At 35.6% G+C, this 15,250-nt stretch overlaps 1 protein-coding gene across 1 annotated transcript in view; it reads right to left on the bottom strand.

Annotated features, from left to right (window-relative positions):
* The window catches only part of fibcd1a (fibrinogen C domain containing 1a), a 212,209-nt gene that overhangs the window by 12,770 nt on the left and 184,189 nt on the right, over positions 1-15,250 (bottom strand). The window contains exon 6 of the mRNA XM_056463980.1: positions 7,764-7,943. Within this exon, the coding sequence (XP_056319955.1) occupies positions 7,764-7,943 (180 nt within the window). The remainder of the gene's footprint in view (positions 1-7,763; positions 7,944-15,250) is intronic.

Raw genomic sequence — 15,250 nt, 5'->3', positions numbered from 1 at the left:
TTGTGTCAGAATTTCTCTTTTCTAATTTCTGTGACTGTTGGACTCAGAGAAGGGACTTGCTATTTGTCTGACAAACCATTATTAAAGGTGTCAAGGACATTTCACATCGCTGCCCTCCAGGAGCCCCGGCGCAGGCCTGCAAACTTGTGTTGTTGTGCTGTTTATTCCTTTGTTCTCCAGTTCCATTTGATTTCACTTTATTTTCACTTCATTTGATTAAAAACAAAGGATTATACACTGTAAAAAAGGCTGGGTTCCACAAAAGTCCTTCATGTTGCCCCAACACAAATTAATTAAGTTAACTTAATCGTTTTAACAAATTTAAGTAGATTGAACATAAAACATTTAAGTTCTCCCCCCCAAAAGAAATGTAAGAATTGTGTTCATTTTAAATAAGTAGGTTTAACAAGCAGCAAAAAACACTTTTTTGAGTGTACTTAGCACAGATCAGACAAAAAAAATCGAAATCTGATTTAATGTTTACAGTCAGTCCAACCTATCATTAATGTACATGTTAATGCTTTTAAAAGTGTATGTTTTCGATCAGAATAATCTGTCTAGGTGAGATTATGAATTATTATTGCCAATACAATATTGATTCTCATCAATATTGAACTTTTTTGTATTAATTTTGATTTGAATTAATATATCTGATTAACATGGATCTTATATTTAATAGATGTCATCCATAGTAGATAAATCCAATACTATGGAAGTCAAAGGTTTCCAACGATTCTCAAAATATCTTCTTTTGTGTTCAAAAGAACATAAAAACTAGTCTGGAGGTCACGATTGAGTAAACGATGCCAGAATTTTCATTTTTGGGTGCGCTATCCCTTTAAATCACCAAATTCATTAATATATAGCAAACTGCAATGCATAGCAATAAAAATATATACAAATAATCACATTAAAGTTTTAGATGACAACAATTTTTTGGTCTCTATTTCTTTTTGTTCTCCAACTACATAAAAGCGTCTGTTTGATTTCCTTTTCGCTAAAACATTCAATCTGCGTTGATCGCTTTGAATTTTATTTCAAACTAAGTTTCACACTTGAGCAACTCACAACACGATTTAATTCTTACAGTCAGTCCAGGCTACCATTAATGCACATGTTAATGCTTTTAAAAAGTGTGTTTTGGCCAGAAAAATCTGTCTAGGTGAGACTATGAATTATTATTGATGCGATATGGATTCTCATCAATTTTGATTTTGAATCGAATATTTTTTGTAGTTATTTTTGATTTTAATTAATGTTTCTCATTAACGAGGATCCTATAATTATTATTCTCCTCCACTAGATGTCATCTATAGTAGAAAAACAAATACTATGGAAGTCAACGGTTTTCAGCTTTTTTTAATATCTTCTTTTGTGTTCAACAGGGCTTAAAAACTAGTCAAGGTTGAGTGAATGATGTCAGAATTGTCATTTTTTTGTGCGCCATAAAGTATACAACAAACTACAACAAAAAGCAATAAAAAAATACAAACAAGTCACATTAAATAAAGCAACGTTTTAGAAGAAACCTTGCTTTGTCTCTATTTCTTTTTGTTCTCCAAATGCATTAAAACATCTGTTTGATTTCCTTTTCACTACCAAAATAATGTGAATTAAAAATGTGATTTATTGCTTACAGTAAGTCCAACCTACTATTAATGTACGTGTTAATGCTTTTAAAAGTGTGTGTTTGCGACTACAATAATCTGTCTAGGTGAGATTTTGAATTATTAGTGTCGATACAATATTGATTCTCATTGATATTGATCGTGAACCAAACTTTTTGGTATTTATTTTTCATTTCAATCAATGTGTCTCATTAACGCTGATCTTACACTTAATATTCTTCTCCACTAGTAGTAGAGTAGAAAAAACACTATGGAAGTCAATGGTTACCCATTGAAGTTTTACACTTTACTAAGGCCCAATCCCAATTCTACCCCTAAGCCCTTCCCCTTACTCCTACCCCTTGTTTTGAGCATTCCAGTGAAGGGGTAGGGGTGTCCCAATTCTCTTTAGCTTGAAGGCGTAGGGCTAAGGGGAAGGGGCTAAGCCAGGCATGGGCAAACTCGATCCTCGAGGGCCGGTATCCCTGCAGAGTTTTGCTCCAACACTAATCAAACACACCTGAACACCCTAATTGGTGTCTTCAAGATCACTAGAAAGCTACAAGCAGGTGTGTTTGATTAGTGTGTTTGATTGGGCTAAGCCCTTCGAAATAGGATTTTTCAGGACCACACTCGAAACCAAGGGGTAAGAAAATTTACCAGAATACACCAGCCATAGCTGCACCCGGAAGCAAAGAGATCCACAAATTACTATTTTTTGTCATTATTACGAATTTTTACAACAAACAACTATATGTTTTAATATATTTATAACCGCGTTTGTGTTTTACTGTCATGCTTTTAGAGAAAACCGCTAAAATAAAATTGCAAAATTTTGCTATCTATAATCCCTAATAATAACCCTTTGTAATGCAGTCCCAAACATTCTGACACTCGATGAAACTCGAATACCCTGTCAGAAAAGTCTAGTGGTGGGCAATGAGCTTTAATGTTGTTTTTGGTGTGTTTACATAGATGGATATGGCCACTGTGTAAATGTGCAGTAAAGTTACGATCTTATTGCCATGTTAGATTGTTATGATAATATGATATTGTTGCTTTCAGTGATTTCCTGAAGATAAATACCAAAAAGTAAAGCAACTGGAAGAACTACAGCAGTCGCGATCGTCAGATCTCAAATGAAGCAAAAGATTGTGATGACATATGATGACGTGTGCAGGTGTTGTAGTGCTGTCCCATTTCTTAGGGGTAAATTTGGAAGCCCTTCCCCTTCACATTTAAGGATTTAAGGCCCAAAGAGAAGGGGAAGGGTAAGGGGTAGGGGTACAAAAATAGAATTGGGATTGGGCCTAAGTTTCACACTTGAGCAAGCACAGCTCAGATGAAAATCACAATGCCATTTAATGCTTATGGTCAGTCCAAGCTACCATTCATGTACATGCTAATGCATTAAACGACCACGCATGCATTTTAATGGAGAGAGTGGCGTAAGAGTCCAAACAAGACGTAATTGATAAGATTGGGAATCAATGTGGCATGACTCCTCCAGCGGGATGTTTAAGACAGCCTGGCTAATTAGACGCGTGGATGCTGTATTCTCCTCTTGATTTATGTTAATAGGACTGTTTGTTTACGTCTCCCATAATAAGCCGAGTGCCTGCTTTATTGGAATGCCATAGATGTACTGTACGGCTTCATTATCCATGCCCTTTCCGGCATACAGCGAAGGTCAGGCCCGCGTCCGGCCCCAGCGAGGAGGGCAGCGCTCAGGGAAAAACACCTGAGAATAATGGAGAGCGGGACCCAATTAACGTTAAAAAGAGGCCCCGGCGACAGCGCAGGTGAAGCATTGAGAATTGCTCATCACTTCGCCTCGGCGCTCAAGATAACCTGCAGCCCCCGTTGCTTTGCGTGCCGCAGGAATATATCTGAACACCGCTGACAACAGGCCAGGAAACTTTAAATTAGTCTTGTGATTCTCATGATAGTTTCTATTCTAGGCTGAGCTTTTTGTTTTTGCTGGGGTGCAATTCAGGCCAGTAAGTTTCAGATTTCTTCTCTGTGCATAACATATACTTGTTTTTAACATTTAAAAATCGCTATCTGACTAACTAATTAAATGTATTTGATGTTTATTTATATTTAGATTTAAAATGTATGTGTATATGAGACAAATGTTTTGTTTCTATGTATGTATGCGTATCACATGTACATAATAAATATATATTACACACACATATAATGTCAGAACAAACTTTTATTTTGGATGCCATTAATAACTTTTCCAATTTGTGTTGAAACAACCCAGTGTGAAACGAGATAATATTGGTGTGTTTTTTCCCTTGCTGTATAAGAGTTCTTAATTTAAAATTCTAGGACTCTATTTTAATGATCTAGGCGCAAAGTCTAAAGCGCATAGCACAAAAGCATTAAGGGCGTGTCTGAATCCACTCCTCCATTTGGCCTCTTTACTTTCTCTACACTTTACTTTTACTCTTTACTTTACTCCTTTACTTTCGTGGATAAGGAAATGATGTTGTACGCACTCCACTTTGCCTACATATTTAATTTAGCTTGTTAAACACAAAGATTTTTTTTCAAAACTATTTCTAAATTCAGTTCTAATTTCCAGCAAATGAATAAATGAACAATAAAAAGAAGTGTGTTAAAAAAAGAGTTGACTATTGCCAGACTATCGAGCCCAAAGGCTGATTTAAGGCTGATTTAAATCGTGTTCTAAATAAATGCAACAGCATGCAACGTGATAGAAGAAATATTTTACATACTAAAAGGAGTTTTTGTCTAAACCAACAACTGAAATTTTATTTTAGAAACGGCTTCTATTTCTTGCAGCTGAACAACAGAATAAACTCTGATCACCTCAGGTACACCTCATGTGCATATTTAAGTGTTAAATGCTAATAATGTGAGTTTGAATGCCATTTTACATCACATTTATTACCATACTACTGAAAGCAGCAGCAGATAGCAAGCTCCTGAGACAGACAAGTCTTTGCTGAGGCCAGTTTCCAGCCTACGCCGCTGAGACTGCAGCTCTGCACAAGACGTTTGGCCAGCGGAGAAATTAAAATGGTCGTGCCCAATTGAGTCTGGTTTCCTCCAAGTTTTTTTCTCTTCACTTTCGCCAATTAGTGAAGTTTTTTTCCCTCTCCGCTGTCGCCACTAGCTTGCATGGTTCGGGATCTGTAGAGCTGCGCATCGTTGGATTTGCTCTTCAGTGTTTGGACTTTCAGTGGTGATTTTAAATCAAACTGAACTGAGCTAAACTGAACTGGATTTTATTTGGGACACCTTGGTGCAAACAATATGACAAATTATCGTCGATCCTTCATTATTCGCACACTTTCAATTTAAAACATTCATTATTGATTTGATTTGCTGTAGCTGTGTTGCTTACATCATGAAATATATGTTTAAACAATTCTAAAAATTATTCTGCAGAAACAACTGCCTATTGATCCCACTTTAAATATGACTACCACACAACTGAACAATTAGACACAAAACATTCATCTGAGCTGTAATTAATGTTGACAGAAACAAAAACAGCTCTAAGTAGCCAATAGCACACTTAATAAAAATATTATTATTATTATTATTCAGTCACAAAAAGCTGCCAAACTGTCAAAAATAGTGACAATAAATATACATTAATGTTAAAACTGAAAAAAAGGTGTTTTGGAGTTCAAATATCTTTAAAAAATCTATCTATCAAATTAAATCAGGAAGCATTTTTTTAGACATATTCCCATATATCATATTACAAAATATCTAGAATTTTTTTTTTTCAGTTTTCAGAGATATCCTAAATTAAGTGAACTTTTTCTGTAAAACAAACTAATTAATCTGCCAATGAGATAAGTAAAATAATCTTATTTAAAACCAGAAACAATATTCTTTTATTTACCATAATTGGCAGATTTCGTTTTTTTTATGAAAAAAAACAACAACATTATTTTGACTAAAAATCTGTCTAGAAAATAATTATTGGTTTAAGAATCTTTAGATATTAGGTCTAGGAACAAGACAAAAACTATAAAAAAGAAAATCATTTTGCAGTGTATTTACCAACTGTCAATGATCATTAGTACATGGCTGTGTGATAAGAAATTTGAACCAAATGTATAAATCAGAAGCTTATTTTTTATCACCAAGTTTATGAAGCATTTTGCTGCTGTGCCGTGCACTGTTGCTTCAATCACGAGTGATTCTGCGCTATATCGATAAATCACAAGAAAACCAACCACGATCGATATATCAAGATTTTTGTAAATAAAGGGGGAAAAAATGCAAAAAAGTTATGATGAATTTCTTTTATTAACACACGTTCACAGAATTGCAACAATGTAAAACAAGCGCACAGCTGTCAAACAAGCTTAACAATGCTGATGTGCAGAGAGCAGTTTGTGACTGAAAGAGCACATCTCTATCATAACAGCAGAATCTCAATTTAGTGGAATATGCAATGAAGAAAACACTGTCAAAATAGTAATTTACTGCTTTCTAGTTTTCTGTCAACTTAAAACACTTAACCTTGACCAACTTATTTTATGAAAACATTTTATGCGTTGCCCTGGTTTATTTTTAATAAAAAATCCTGCATTCCCATTAGATTATAATTTTTTCTTCAACTGATCAGAATTCTCTGAGAAGTGAGCACAGACTCCTCTGAGTGTGTATGATGTTTTCAGCAGTGGAGAACATTAGTTATTTACTCATCTATTTAAAAGGAGATCTATTTAATTTTAAGATTTTTTAGTTCCCCTTATATTTCTTGGCCAAAATATCATCTATGAGACTTTGGCAAGGTCGGTAAGGGTTAAATAAACGCAAGGCCCTTCAAATTATATGTTCGTGCCCTATTGATTTCTTTATCTAATATATATTTTGCCAGAATTAAAAAGTTTGAGCACATATTTCTGTAAGAAGTCAGCACTGATCGCGGGCACGCGCGAGCGATATAGCGAAGTGAAAGCAGGTCTGTGAGAAAGAAACTAGCAGAAAATTCGGGGGAGCTGGATGTCTGAAACACACAAATACCTTGGTCCAGCTTGGACAGAAGAATGTGTCCGTATGCCTGAGATTTTCACCATTGCAATGGCTCACCTGTCAGCGGTCTGCCATTTTGATCTGCCATTACGGGATGCGCCACCTGGTGGCGGCTGGGTGGACTGTAGCTAAAGTGGTAAACTGCTGCAGTCAGTGTGCAAGACTGATTAATTCAGATCTTCTGTAAATTTAGATAAATATCGATACTTGGCACCAGAGTATGTATTGCGGCCATAAAAACATTATAAATAGGCATATATTTTGTCACACCCCTAATCCACAACCCAACAAACTAAAACTAAAACGAAAGTCACTTAGCCAATTCATGGACTCTTGGGGGCCCCCTGGTGGCCACGGGGCCCTAAGCAGCCGCTTAGTTCGGCTTGGGCCGGCTCTGGGTACACACACCGGCGCCGTAAATATACGACTCAGGACACTGTTCATATTTCTGCCGCGCCACAGAGCGCCATCTTAATAGTTTCATTTTAAATAACATGCGAATGTGTGTCTGGTGCGTCTGGTGTGTGATACTTTCAACTGTCATGTGCGCACCGTGTCGTGGCTCTGAGCGGCGCATCCGGTGTGTGACGCCCTTTAGGGGACAGCTCTACTTTTTTTTACCAAAATAATAAAAGATTTATTGTCTTGTACATATAAATAGAAAATCCCTTTTGCATACTTAATTTAAAGCAGCCAAAATAGGACCTTACGTCTTTAACCAACACATTTTATTGAGTTTGTTTCATTCTTTTCTAATAAAATGGGACACTTTAGGTGTCAGCTGGATTGTCTCTTATGCTCTAAAGTGGGCGTTTTGGTCAGAGTAATCTGTCTAAAGTCTGTCTGGACGAAACTACATATCAGCCCAAGAGCTTTTACCAGCGTTTACCTGCGGCTCGCCATTAAACCTGACATGAACTTTGGCTCCAGACATCAATGCGGGTCCACGACTGAATTGCAGTTGTGCAGCAATGTCTTACGAGCAGAGAGCTTTAAAAAACGCCACACTCTGACCTCTGGTTTCCGCGAGACCTCTGCCTTTGCAATAAATGTAATAGTTTTTGGCTGCGCACCGCAGGCGAGCTCGCCATCTCTTGCTCAAAGGCAGAACAGTGTGATTCATACCTGCGGTGCCGGAGTAGTCAGCGATGCTCAGTGGGTAACCATCCTCGTCTGGGTCAACCGAGAACAAACCCACTCCAAAAGAGCCGTACTGCGCAAAGGAGGTGCTGTTCTCGAAGTCCTCCAGGTCAATCCGCAGCTCATAGTTGGCTTGAATAGTAAGTGCATGGATTCGTTTCATGCCTGTAAAAAAGACAATTCAATTAGGTTACTGTAGGCTCGTACACTTTGATATTTTTCATAATAATTTCACATTTATTTTGAGATGTAAAAAAGACTTATTTCTAAAACATTGAAAGAAATGTATGGAAGTTTTTCCTAACAAAATTGATTCATCAATCAGTTTCCTTTTGTGGTGCTGGCTTGAGCATTTGATTTATCATTTAATCATTACTAGTTTATATGAACTTGATCATAAAATTTCAATATCAAATACATTTGAGCGTTTGATTTCTCATTTGAGAATGCATTTTGATTTGTTATTTAATAGTTTGAGTATTTGATTTATTATTTGGGTGGTTGTTTTGAGAGTTTGATGTCTTATTTGATGTTTTCAGGCATTTGATTTTTCATTTTCATTTTGTTAGGAAGAGACTTCTTTTAAAATTCACTGATTACTGCAATGTTAACAACTGTTGAATGCACTGAATCTGGGAAATGTAAACCTTTAATCAATTATTATGATTTGTTTTGTATTTGTTTATTATTTCATGTTGAATATTGTAAAATTGTATATTTTTGAATGTAAAATTGTAAAATAAAAAAAAGTTCTCAATAAAAATAAAGTAATAATAATGCAATAATTTATGCTACAGATGTGAATGATAACTCAAAACATGTAATTAGCATGTAAACACAGCCTGGCAAAACAGCGGGGAAAATAAGTGTTCAACACGTCACTATTTTTCTCAGAAAAAATATTTCTAAAGGTGTCATTGATTTGAAATTTTCCCCAGATGTTGGTAACAACCATAGAAATCCATATATGCAAAGACTATATATACAAATCTAATTTGTTTGCAAATGAAGTTTTGTATAATAAAATGAAATGATGCAGGGAAAAAGTATTGAACACATGAAGAAAGGGAGGTGTAGAAAGGCAGTGAAAGCCCAATCAGCAGCTAAAATCTCTCAATAGTTATTCAGCAACCCTATGTCCTTTCTCATTGTAAATTAATATTTGCTGCTTCAGTCCAACATCTACATCAGCAGAATGATGAAGATGAGACCAGAGTGGACATTTCAGCAAGACAATGACCCAAAACATAGCCAAATGCTTTCTCTCTCAAATGCTTTCAGAGAAAGAAAATTAAGCTGTAGAATGGCCCAGCCAACCACCTGACTTGAATCCAACAGAGAATACAAAATAAAGATCATATTTGATAGACAAGACCCACAGAACCATCAAGACTTTTACACTCTGTTGCAGTCTGTGGAAAAACTCACACCTGAGCAATGCATGTGACTTCATTCTCCATATTAGAGGCGTCTTTAAGCTGCAAGCTTTAAGTTTTGCATGCCTGTAAGATAATGTGATCAAACATAAATGCAAGTAATATAACAATGCTTAATAAAGCTTAATCGAATAAAATATGATGACAAAATAATGTTTTAAGTTCTTCATTACTGCAAGTTGAAAAGAAACTGACTAGTATGTCAGTTTCTGCTAATGCTGTGAAAAAAGTAAGTACACCAAATGTTACTTATTGCTATATGTAAGGGGGGGGGGGGGGTATTTATGACTTATTAACTGTGTCTAACTTTAATTTGATATCATATTATACTGTAATCAATATCTTAAATCAGTTACAATATACAGTTTGTGTAAAACAATGGCATCAATAATACTTAATTTTATTACATTATAACATGCTTACCACTTGATAAATTGTTTTTTTTTCTCTACTTTTTTTTAAAATTAAAAATACGGGTTAAAAAAACTGTGAAAAACCTCCCTCATATTAACACATTATTTTTACAGACTTGTGTTAATGTGTTAAGGGTTCTTCAAAGTGTGAAATGGGCTTAATTTCCCAATCTGCAGCCCCTTGTTTGTGACTAGGGCTGTGCAAGAGATTTTTGCTTAGTTGTTTTGGCATCCAAAAATCATGAAAACACTGCTTTCATATTAGATTAAATTTGATTAAATGACCATAAGCTGCAATTTATTCACTGTTATTCAATCACATAGACAAACACAACAATACACTGACCTCAAAAACCTGAAAAGCTGCTAGTTTCCACCTGTATTTTTGGTTCAAAAATTGACAAACCCAATTGTTGGGTTAAATGTTTCAATTAAATTTTCAGCTAATGCTTTAGTTTGTTATTGTGGTCATTTTTAATGTCTGGTAACTACACTATAAAAAATGTGATTAAGTGGATTAAACGTAAAACAAGTAAGTCGTCCCCCCATAAACGTGGAGAATTCTGTTGCTTCAGCTCATTTTAAATAAGTACTTTGACAATAAAGCTTTTTGAGTGTACATGTGTAAGTGGTAAATTCATACAGTACATAGTATTTACATGTGTAAGACCTGTGTAACAACTCACATGTACAGTACCAACCCACTGAATAGTGTGTTTAAGTAAAATAAAGGCAGAACAGGACATTCATAACTATATATCATTCATAACTACACTTTTTGCACATCATTTTTCCCCTTCTACTTACATAACTTCCCAATATAAAGTGGGACCTTGTTTTCATTTAATAATAATTAACCCGGTCACCTTTATTTCAATGTACAATTCACACTACTGACAAACAATTAACTAAGACTTTTGGCTCAATAAATGAGTAATTTGCTGCTTAATAATAGGCAGGTGATAACCCAGTAGTAAATGGTGTAATTTGTTTTAAACTAAAGTGTTTCCATTAACCCAACCATTGGATTTGCTCAATAAATGACTAATTAACTGCTTAATAAAAGTTAGTAAGGTAGTAGTTGGGTTTAGATATTGGGTAGGATTTGGGATGTAAAGTAAGATCATACTTTATAAGTGCTAATAAACAGTTAATTTCTTAATTCACTGGTATTAAGCCAGTAGTAAATGGTGGAACTGTTACTTAAACTAAAGTGTTACCATTAACCCAACCATTTGATTAGTCCATTTTTGACAAAATTGAGTTGACAAAAAAAAAGACTTAATTCAATGTTGTGCAGCCTATTATTATTGCATTACTGACTGTTGGAATGAACAGATGAAGGCCCTGGGGGTCATTTAGGGATCTGACAAATATTTTCGTAGACCCTCCAGAAGTCTAGGACCGTCTCTCACACACTGCGATTGAGAAAGCACATCTTCTTCTTTGCAAAGGCAGGTCTGTTCGAGACATAACGTCTCTTTCTGAGCTCAGACCGACTTGAAGGACTCAGCTCTATACTTCCTAGGATCAATATCTCAACAGGAGCCCCAGATTCGAGTAAGTTCTGCTCTTAATATTCCACCCAGTTTTCACAAGGAGGAGGAGAAGCGCTTGACAGGAAACTAATGCGCTTGCCTACAAATGAATTCCCTTTGTAGGCCGATCTCTGACACCCTCAGGACAGAAAATCAATACAGCGGAGTTTTGCTAGGTCTAATCGTAGCTTGCTGCTGGTCTTCAGCTGTTGTGGGCCGCAGCGCGTGTTTGGGTAGAGCTTTAGGTGAATAAACTTTAGCTGCATGCAGCCGTATCTGCCAAACAGAAAGTGTTGCTTAAAAAGCATCATACTGGGCCTAACAGATGTTCAGCAGCCATTAGATATTTACAAAAACACGCTATAACAATTATTAACATCAGCGCCGACACTGAGATATTGTCTTAAAGCCAACGTGAAGCCTTTCACAATACATTTCGTTTAAATGAACTGACAAATACCATAAAAAAGGACTGACTGTAGTAAATCGAGTCAGGTGGTTCAAGGGGAGGGGCTGAAATGCGATATGTGATCAAAAAAGAGTAGTCGACAAAATTTCACTGCAGAAAAAAGATATTTGAAACTAGACAACAACAGAAAGATTTTCACCCTTTTTTAAAATTATTTTATCATATCATATAATATTTGATAAATACAGCTGAAGTCAGAATTATTAGCCCCCCTTTTCATATTTTTTCTTTTTTAAATATTTCCCAAATTATGTTTAACAGAGCAAGGAAATTTTCACAGTATGTCTGATAATATTTTTTCTTCTGGAGAAAGTCTCATTTGTTTTATTTCGGCTAGAATAAAAGCAGTTTTTAATTTTGTAAAAAAACATTTTATGGTCAAAATTATTAGCCCCTTTAAGCTATATATTTTTTTGACTGTCTACAGAACAAACTATCGTTATACTATGACTTGCCTAATTACCCTAACCTGCCTAGTTAACCTAATTAACCTATTTAAGCCTTTAAATGTAATTTTAAGCTGTATAGAAGTGTCTTGAAAAATATCTAGTCAAATATTATTTACTGTCACCATGGCAAAGATAAAATAAATCAGTTATTAGTGATGAGGTAATAAAACTATTATGTTTAGAACTGTGTTGAAAAAATATTCTCTCTGTTAAACAGAAACCGGAGAAAAAAATAAACAGGTGGGCTAATAATTCAGGGGGCTAATAGTTCTGACTTCAACTGTATATTGATTTATACAACAGTTCTGTCTGGTTCTTGAATCTGATTGGCTGATTGCCATTTGATATTCTGCAAATAACAGCACTCGTACAGCTTCTTCAACCTTCACCCTTGTGTACTACTCCGCCCACATACAGCAACAAGCGGAGGACACTCTACAATTTGACAAATATTGCAGCTGTTGGACAACATAATGTACTTTTGAGGCTTTTTTAGTCGATACTGTAGATGTTTAGATTGCAGCTATGCAGTTTATTTATAAGGATAGTGCCTATTTTAAATATTAGAATTTCTGAGAGACAGCGTGTCAGCGGTCATTAGCCTGTAATTAAGCGAAGTAAAGACGGTTGGCATTGTCCATCCACAAGATGACGACCGAAGTCGCATAATAAGCCCTTAGAGGAGGAAAAACCCAGCATAATTTTAAACTACAGCTGATTAAACCATTATAAAACTGGTAGGTGACTTTCTAAGTCAATCTCTTTTTTTTGCTGTATTTATACCATAGCAATTGTAGTGTTTTGAGCGTGAGATGGGACTCACATATTAGGAATGTATGTATTTTGTGTTGGCCACTTTTTTATAACCAAAGAGTGACTTTCTTTGAGTTACTTTTTTGTTGGCCATCTGTTTGTTTTTAATGAGTCTCCTGTTTTTGCAGAATAGTTCAGTAAACAGAAAGAAGAAATGACTGCATGTGTTTAGCGTTTTTCCTTATCACAAACACAACAGTAATCTGGGTAGTGATTTCATTGCTTTGGCTTTTTTTGGGGTACATTATTCTCCGGATTGCATTAGAGAAATAGTGTGAAATCTCAGTAGACTGATGGCATTTTATGGCGTTCAGCCTTTTAATCTTAAAATCACCTGTTTTGTCATCACTTTAGATATTACGCTAGAAAATCATTCAAATACTAGCTCGAAAGTGACGTTTGTGATGTAGCAACGATTTCTGCTGTTCTGACCAGCTGCAGATGTGAATAATTGGTGGAAGAAAATAGTTCCTCTTACATAAGGGTTTGGACACTCTCCGTGTTTGATTTTCTTGTTATATACACAATTATGCTGTCAAACTGTTGAATAAACGCAATATCACACTCGCAGCAGTGCAATATGGCTGTATCGTATCAATGCCTCCCACCAGTGCCAATATACAGACATATCGCACTGTTACAAGTGTTTATACAACAGTTCGATTGCATAATCGTGTTTATAAAAAAGAAAATCAAACAACAATTGAACATAAATTATATAAATATAATTCATATAATATAAATTATGTAGTTTTAGTGCTGTCAAACTATAATATGCATATATAAATACAAACATGCATGCATATATCTGAGAAAATGTTGTGTGTGTATGTATATATATATATATATATATATATATATATATAATTTTTGTGTTTTATGAGTGTATTTTATTTATTTATTTATTTATTTATTTATTTATTTATTTATTTATACAGATCGCTGAAGAACTAGACTTCTGCCACCTCATGAGCTACAACTACCATGATGCTGTGTGCCAATCAACCTCCGCTACTGATGACAATAATCCGGACACACACACATGCATGCACACATGCACACCCACACACATACTCACAAACACACACACACACACGCACAAGCACGCATGCACACACACACACACACACACACACACACACACACACACACACACACACACACACACACACACACACACACACACACACACACACACACACACACACACACACACACACACACACAGCTGAAAGTCATAATCAATGATTACTTGGACTATAAAGACAACTTTTATTTTCACACACACAAGGCTGAGTCTTGTTAGTCTGTAACACAACAAAGCATGTTTTTGACCTTTTGCATTGTTTTATTGTTTTCGCCGCCTGTCCTGACTATTCACCTGTTTTTGACCATGTATATTGGACAACCTGTATGCTTCTGTTTCCCTCTGTTTTGACCATTGCCTGCCTGTCTAACCATAACACAATATAACATAACACAATATAATATAACATACACAGCACACACACATGTATTGTAAATAGAAACTGTTGTTTTGGATGCGATTAATTCCAATGAATCTTTGGGAGCAGTTATTTAAATGAGTTTTTGTTTTAATTTTTGTATTACAAGCAGAATATTTACCATTTTAATCCTGAATGAACACACTTTCTGCCTGTTATATGTCCACCCGCTCGGGAAAACAGCAGTCTATCAGCCTCCTCTCAGTCCGGCAGAATAGACTAACATTTGTTGAAATGATATTGCCATAATGACAGAGATGCTTGTGATGGCAGTGAATGGAGAAGGACCGACAGTGGTGTCGTTCCAGCAGCAGCCGAGCGCAACATCAGGCTCTATTAAACACCAACACCCCTCTAATGGTCTTGCTGATGGCTAAATGGAGAGGCCATTTGCACTCGAAGGTCATTTCTGTTTCGACCCCGGCACCCAGAAATGTTGCACAGAGGTGTGATGTATTAGAGCAGGCATATTACAGAGCGAAGGCTGGCTGGCTGGGCTGCTCTTCATGTAAAAACTGATGTATGGATGATTATCTTCACCTGCTTGGGGTTTCAAATGACTCCAGATAACCTGATCCGAGACCTGCTGTCCCGTTGCTTTGCACAATATGATACGAAACCCAACTGTACTTTAATAAGAGAACTGTTTTTGTTCATAATAAGCTTGCAACATGTCCTGTTTTTTACACTCTGATACAGATAATAAGATCAAGTGTCATAATAACTTTTATTTTAAAAATTAATATGAAAATATACACACAATGTTTATACACACAATTTTTTAAATGTAATTTAATGTATTATATTATGTAAATTAAATTGAGCATTGAACATTACTTTAGTATGAAT

This window comes from Danio aesculapii, chromosome 8 (genome assembly GCF_903798145.1).
Source record: "Danio aesculapii chromosome 8, fDanAes4.1, whole genome shotgun sequence".
Lineage (NCBI taxonomy): Eukaryota > Metazoa > Chordata > Actinopteri > Cypriniformes > Danionidae > Danio > Danio aesculapii.
Note: the sequence above shows the minus strand (reverse complement) of the source record. Positions and strands in the feature narration are given on the sequence as shown.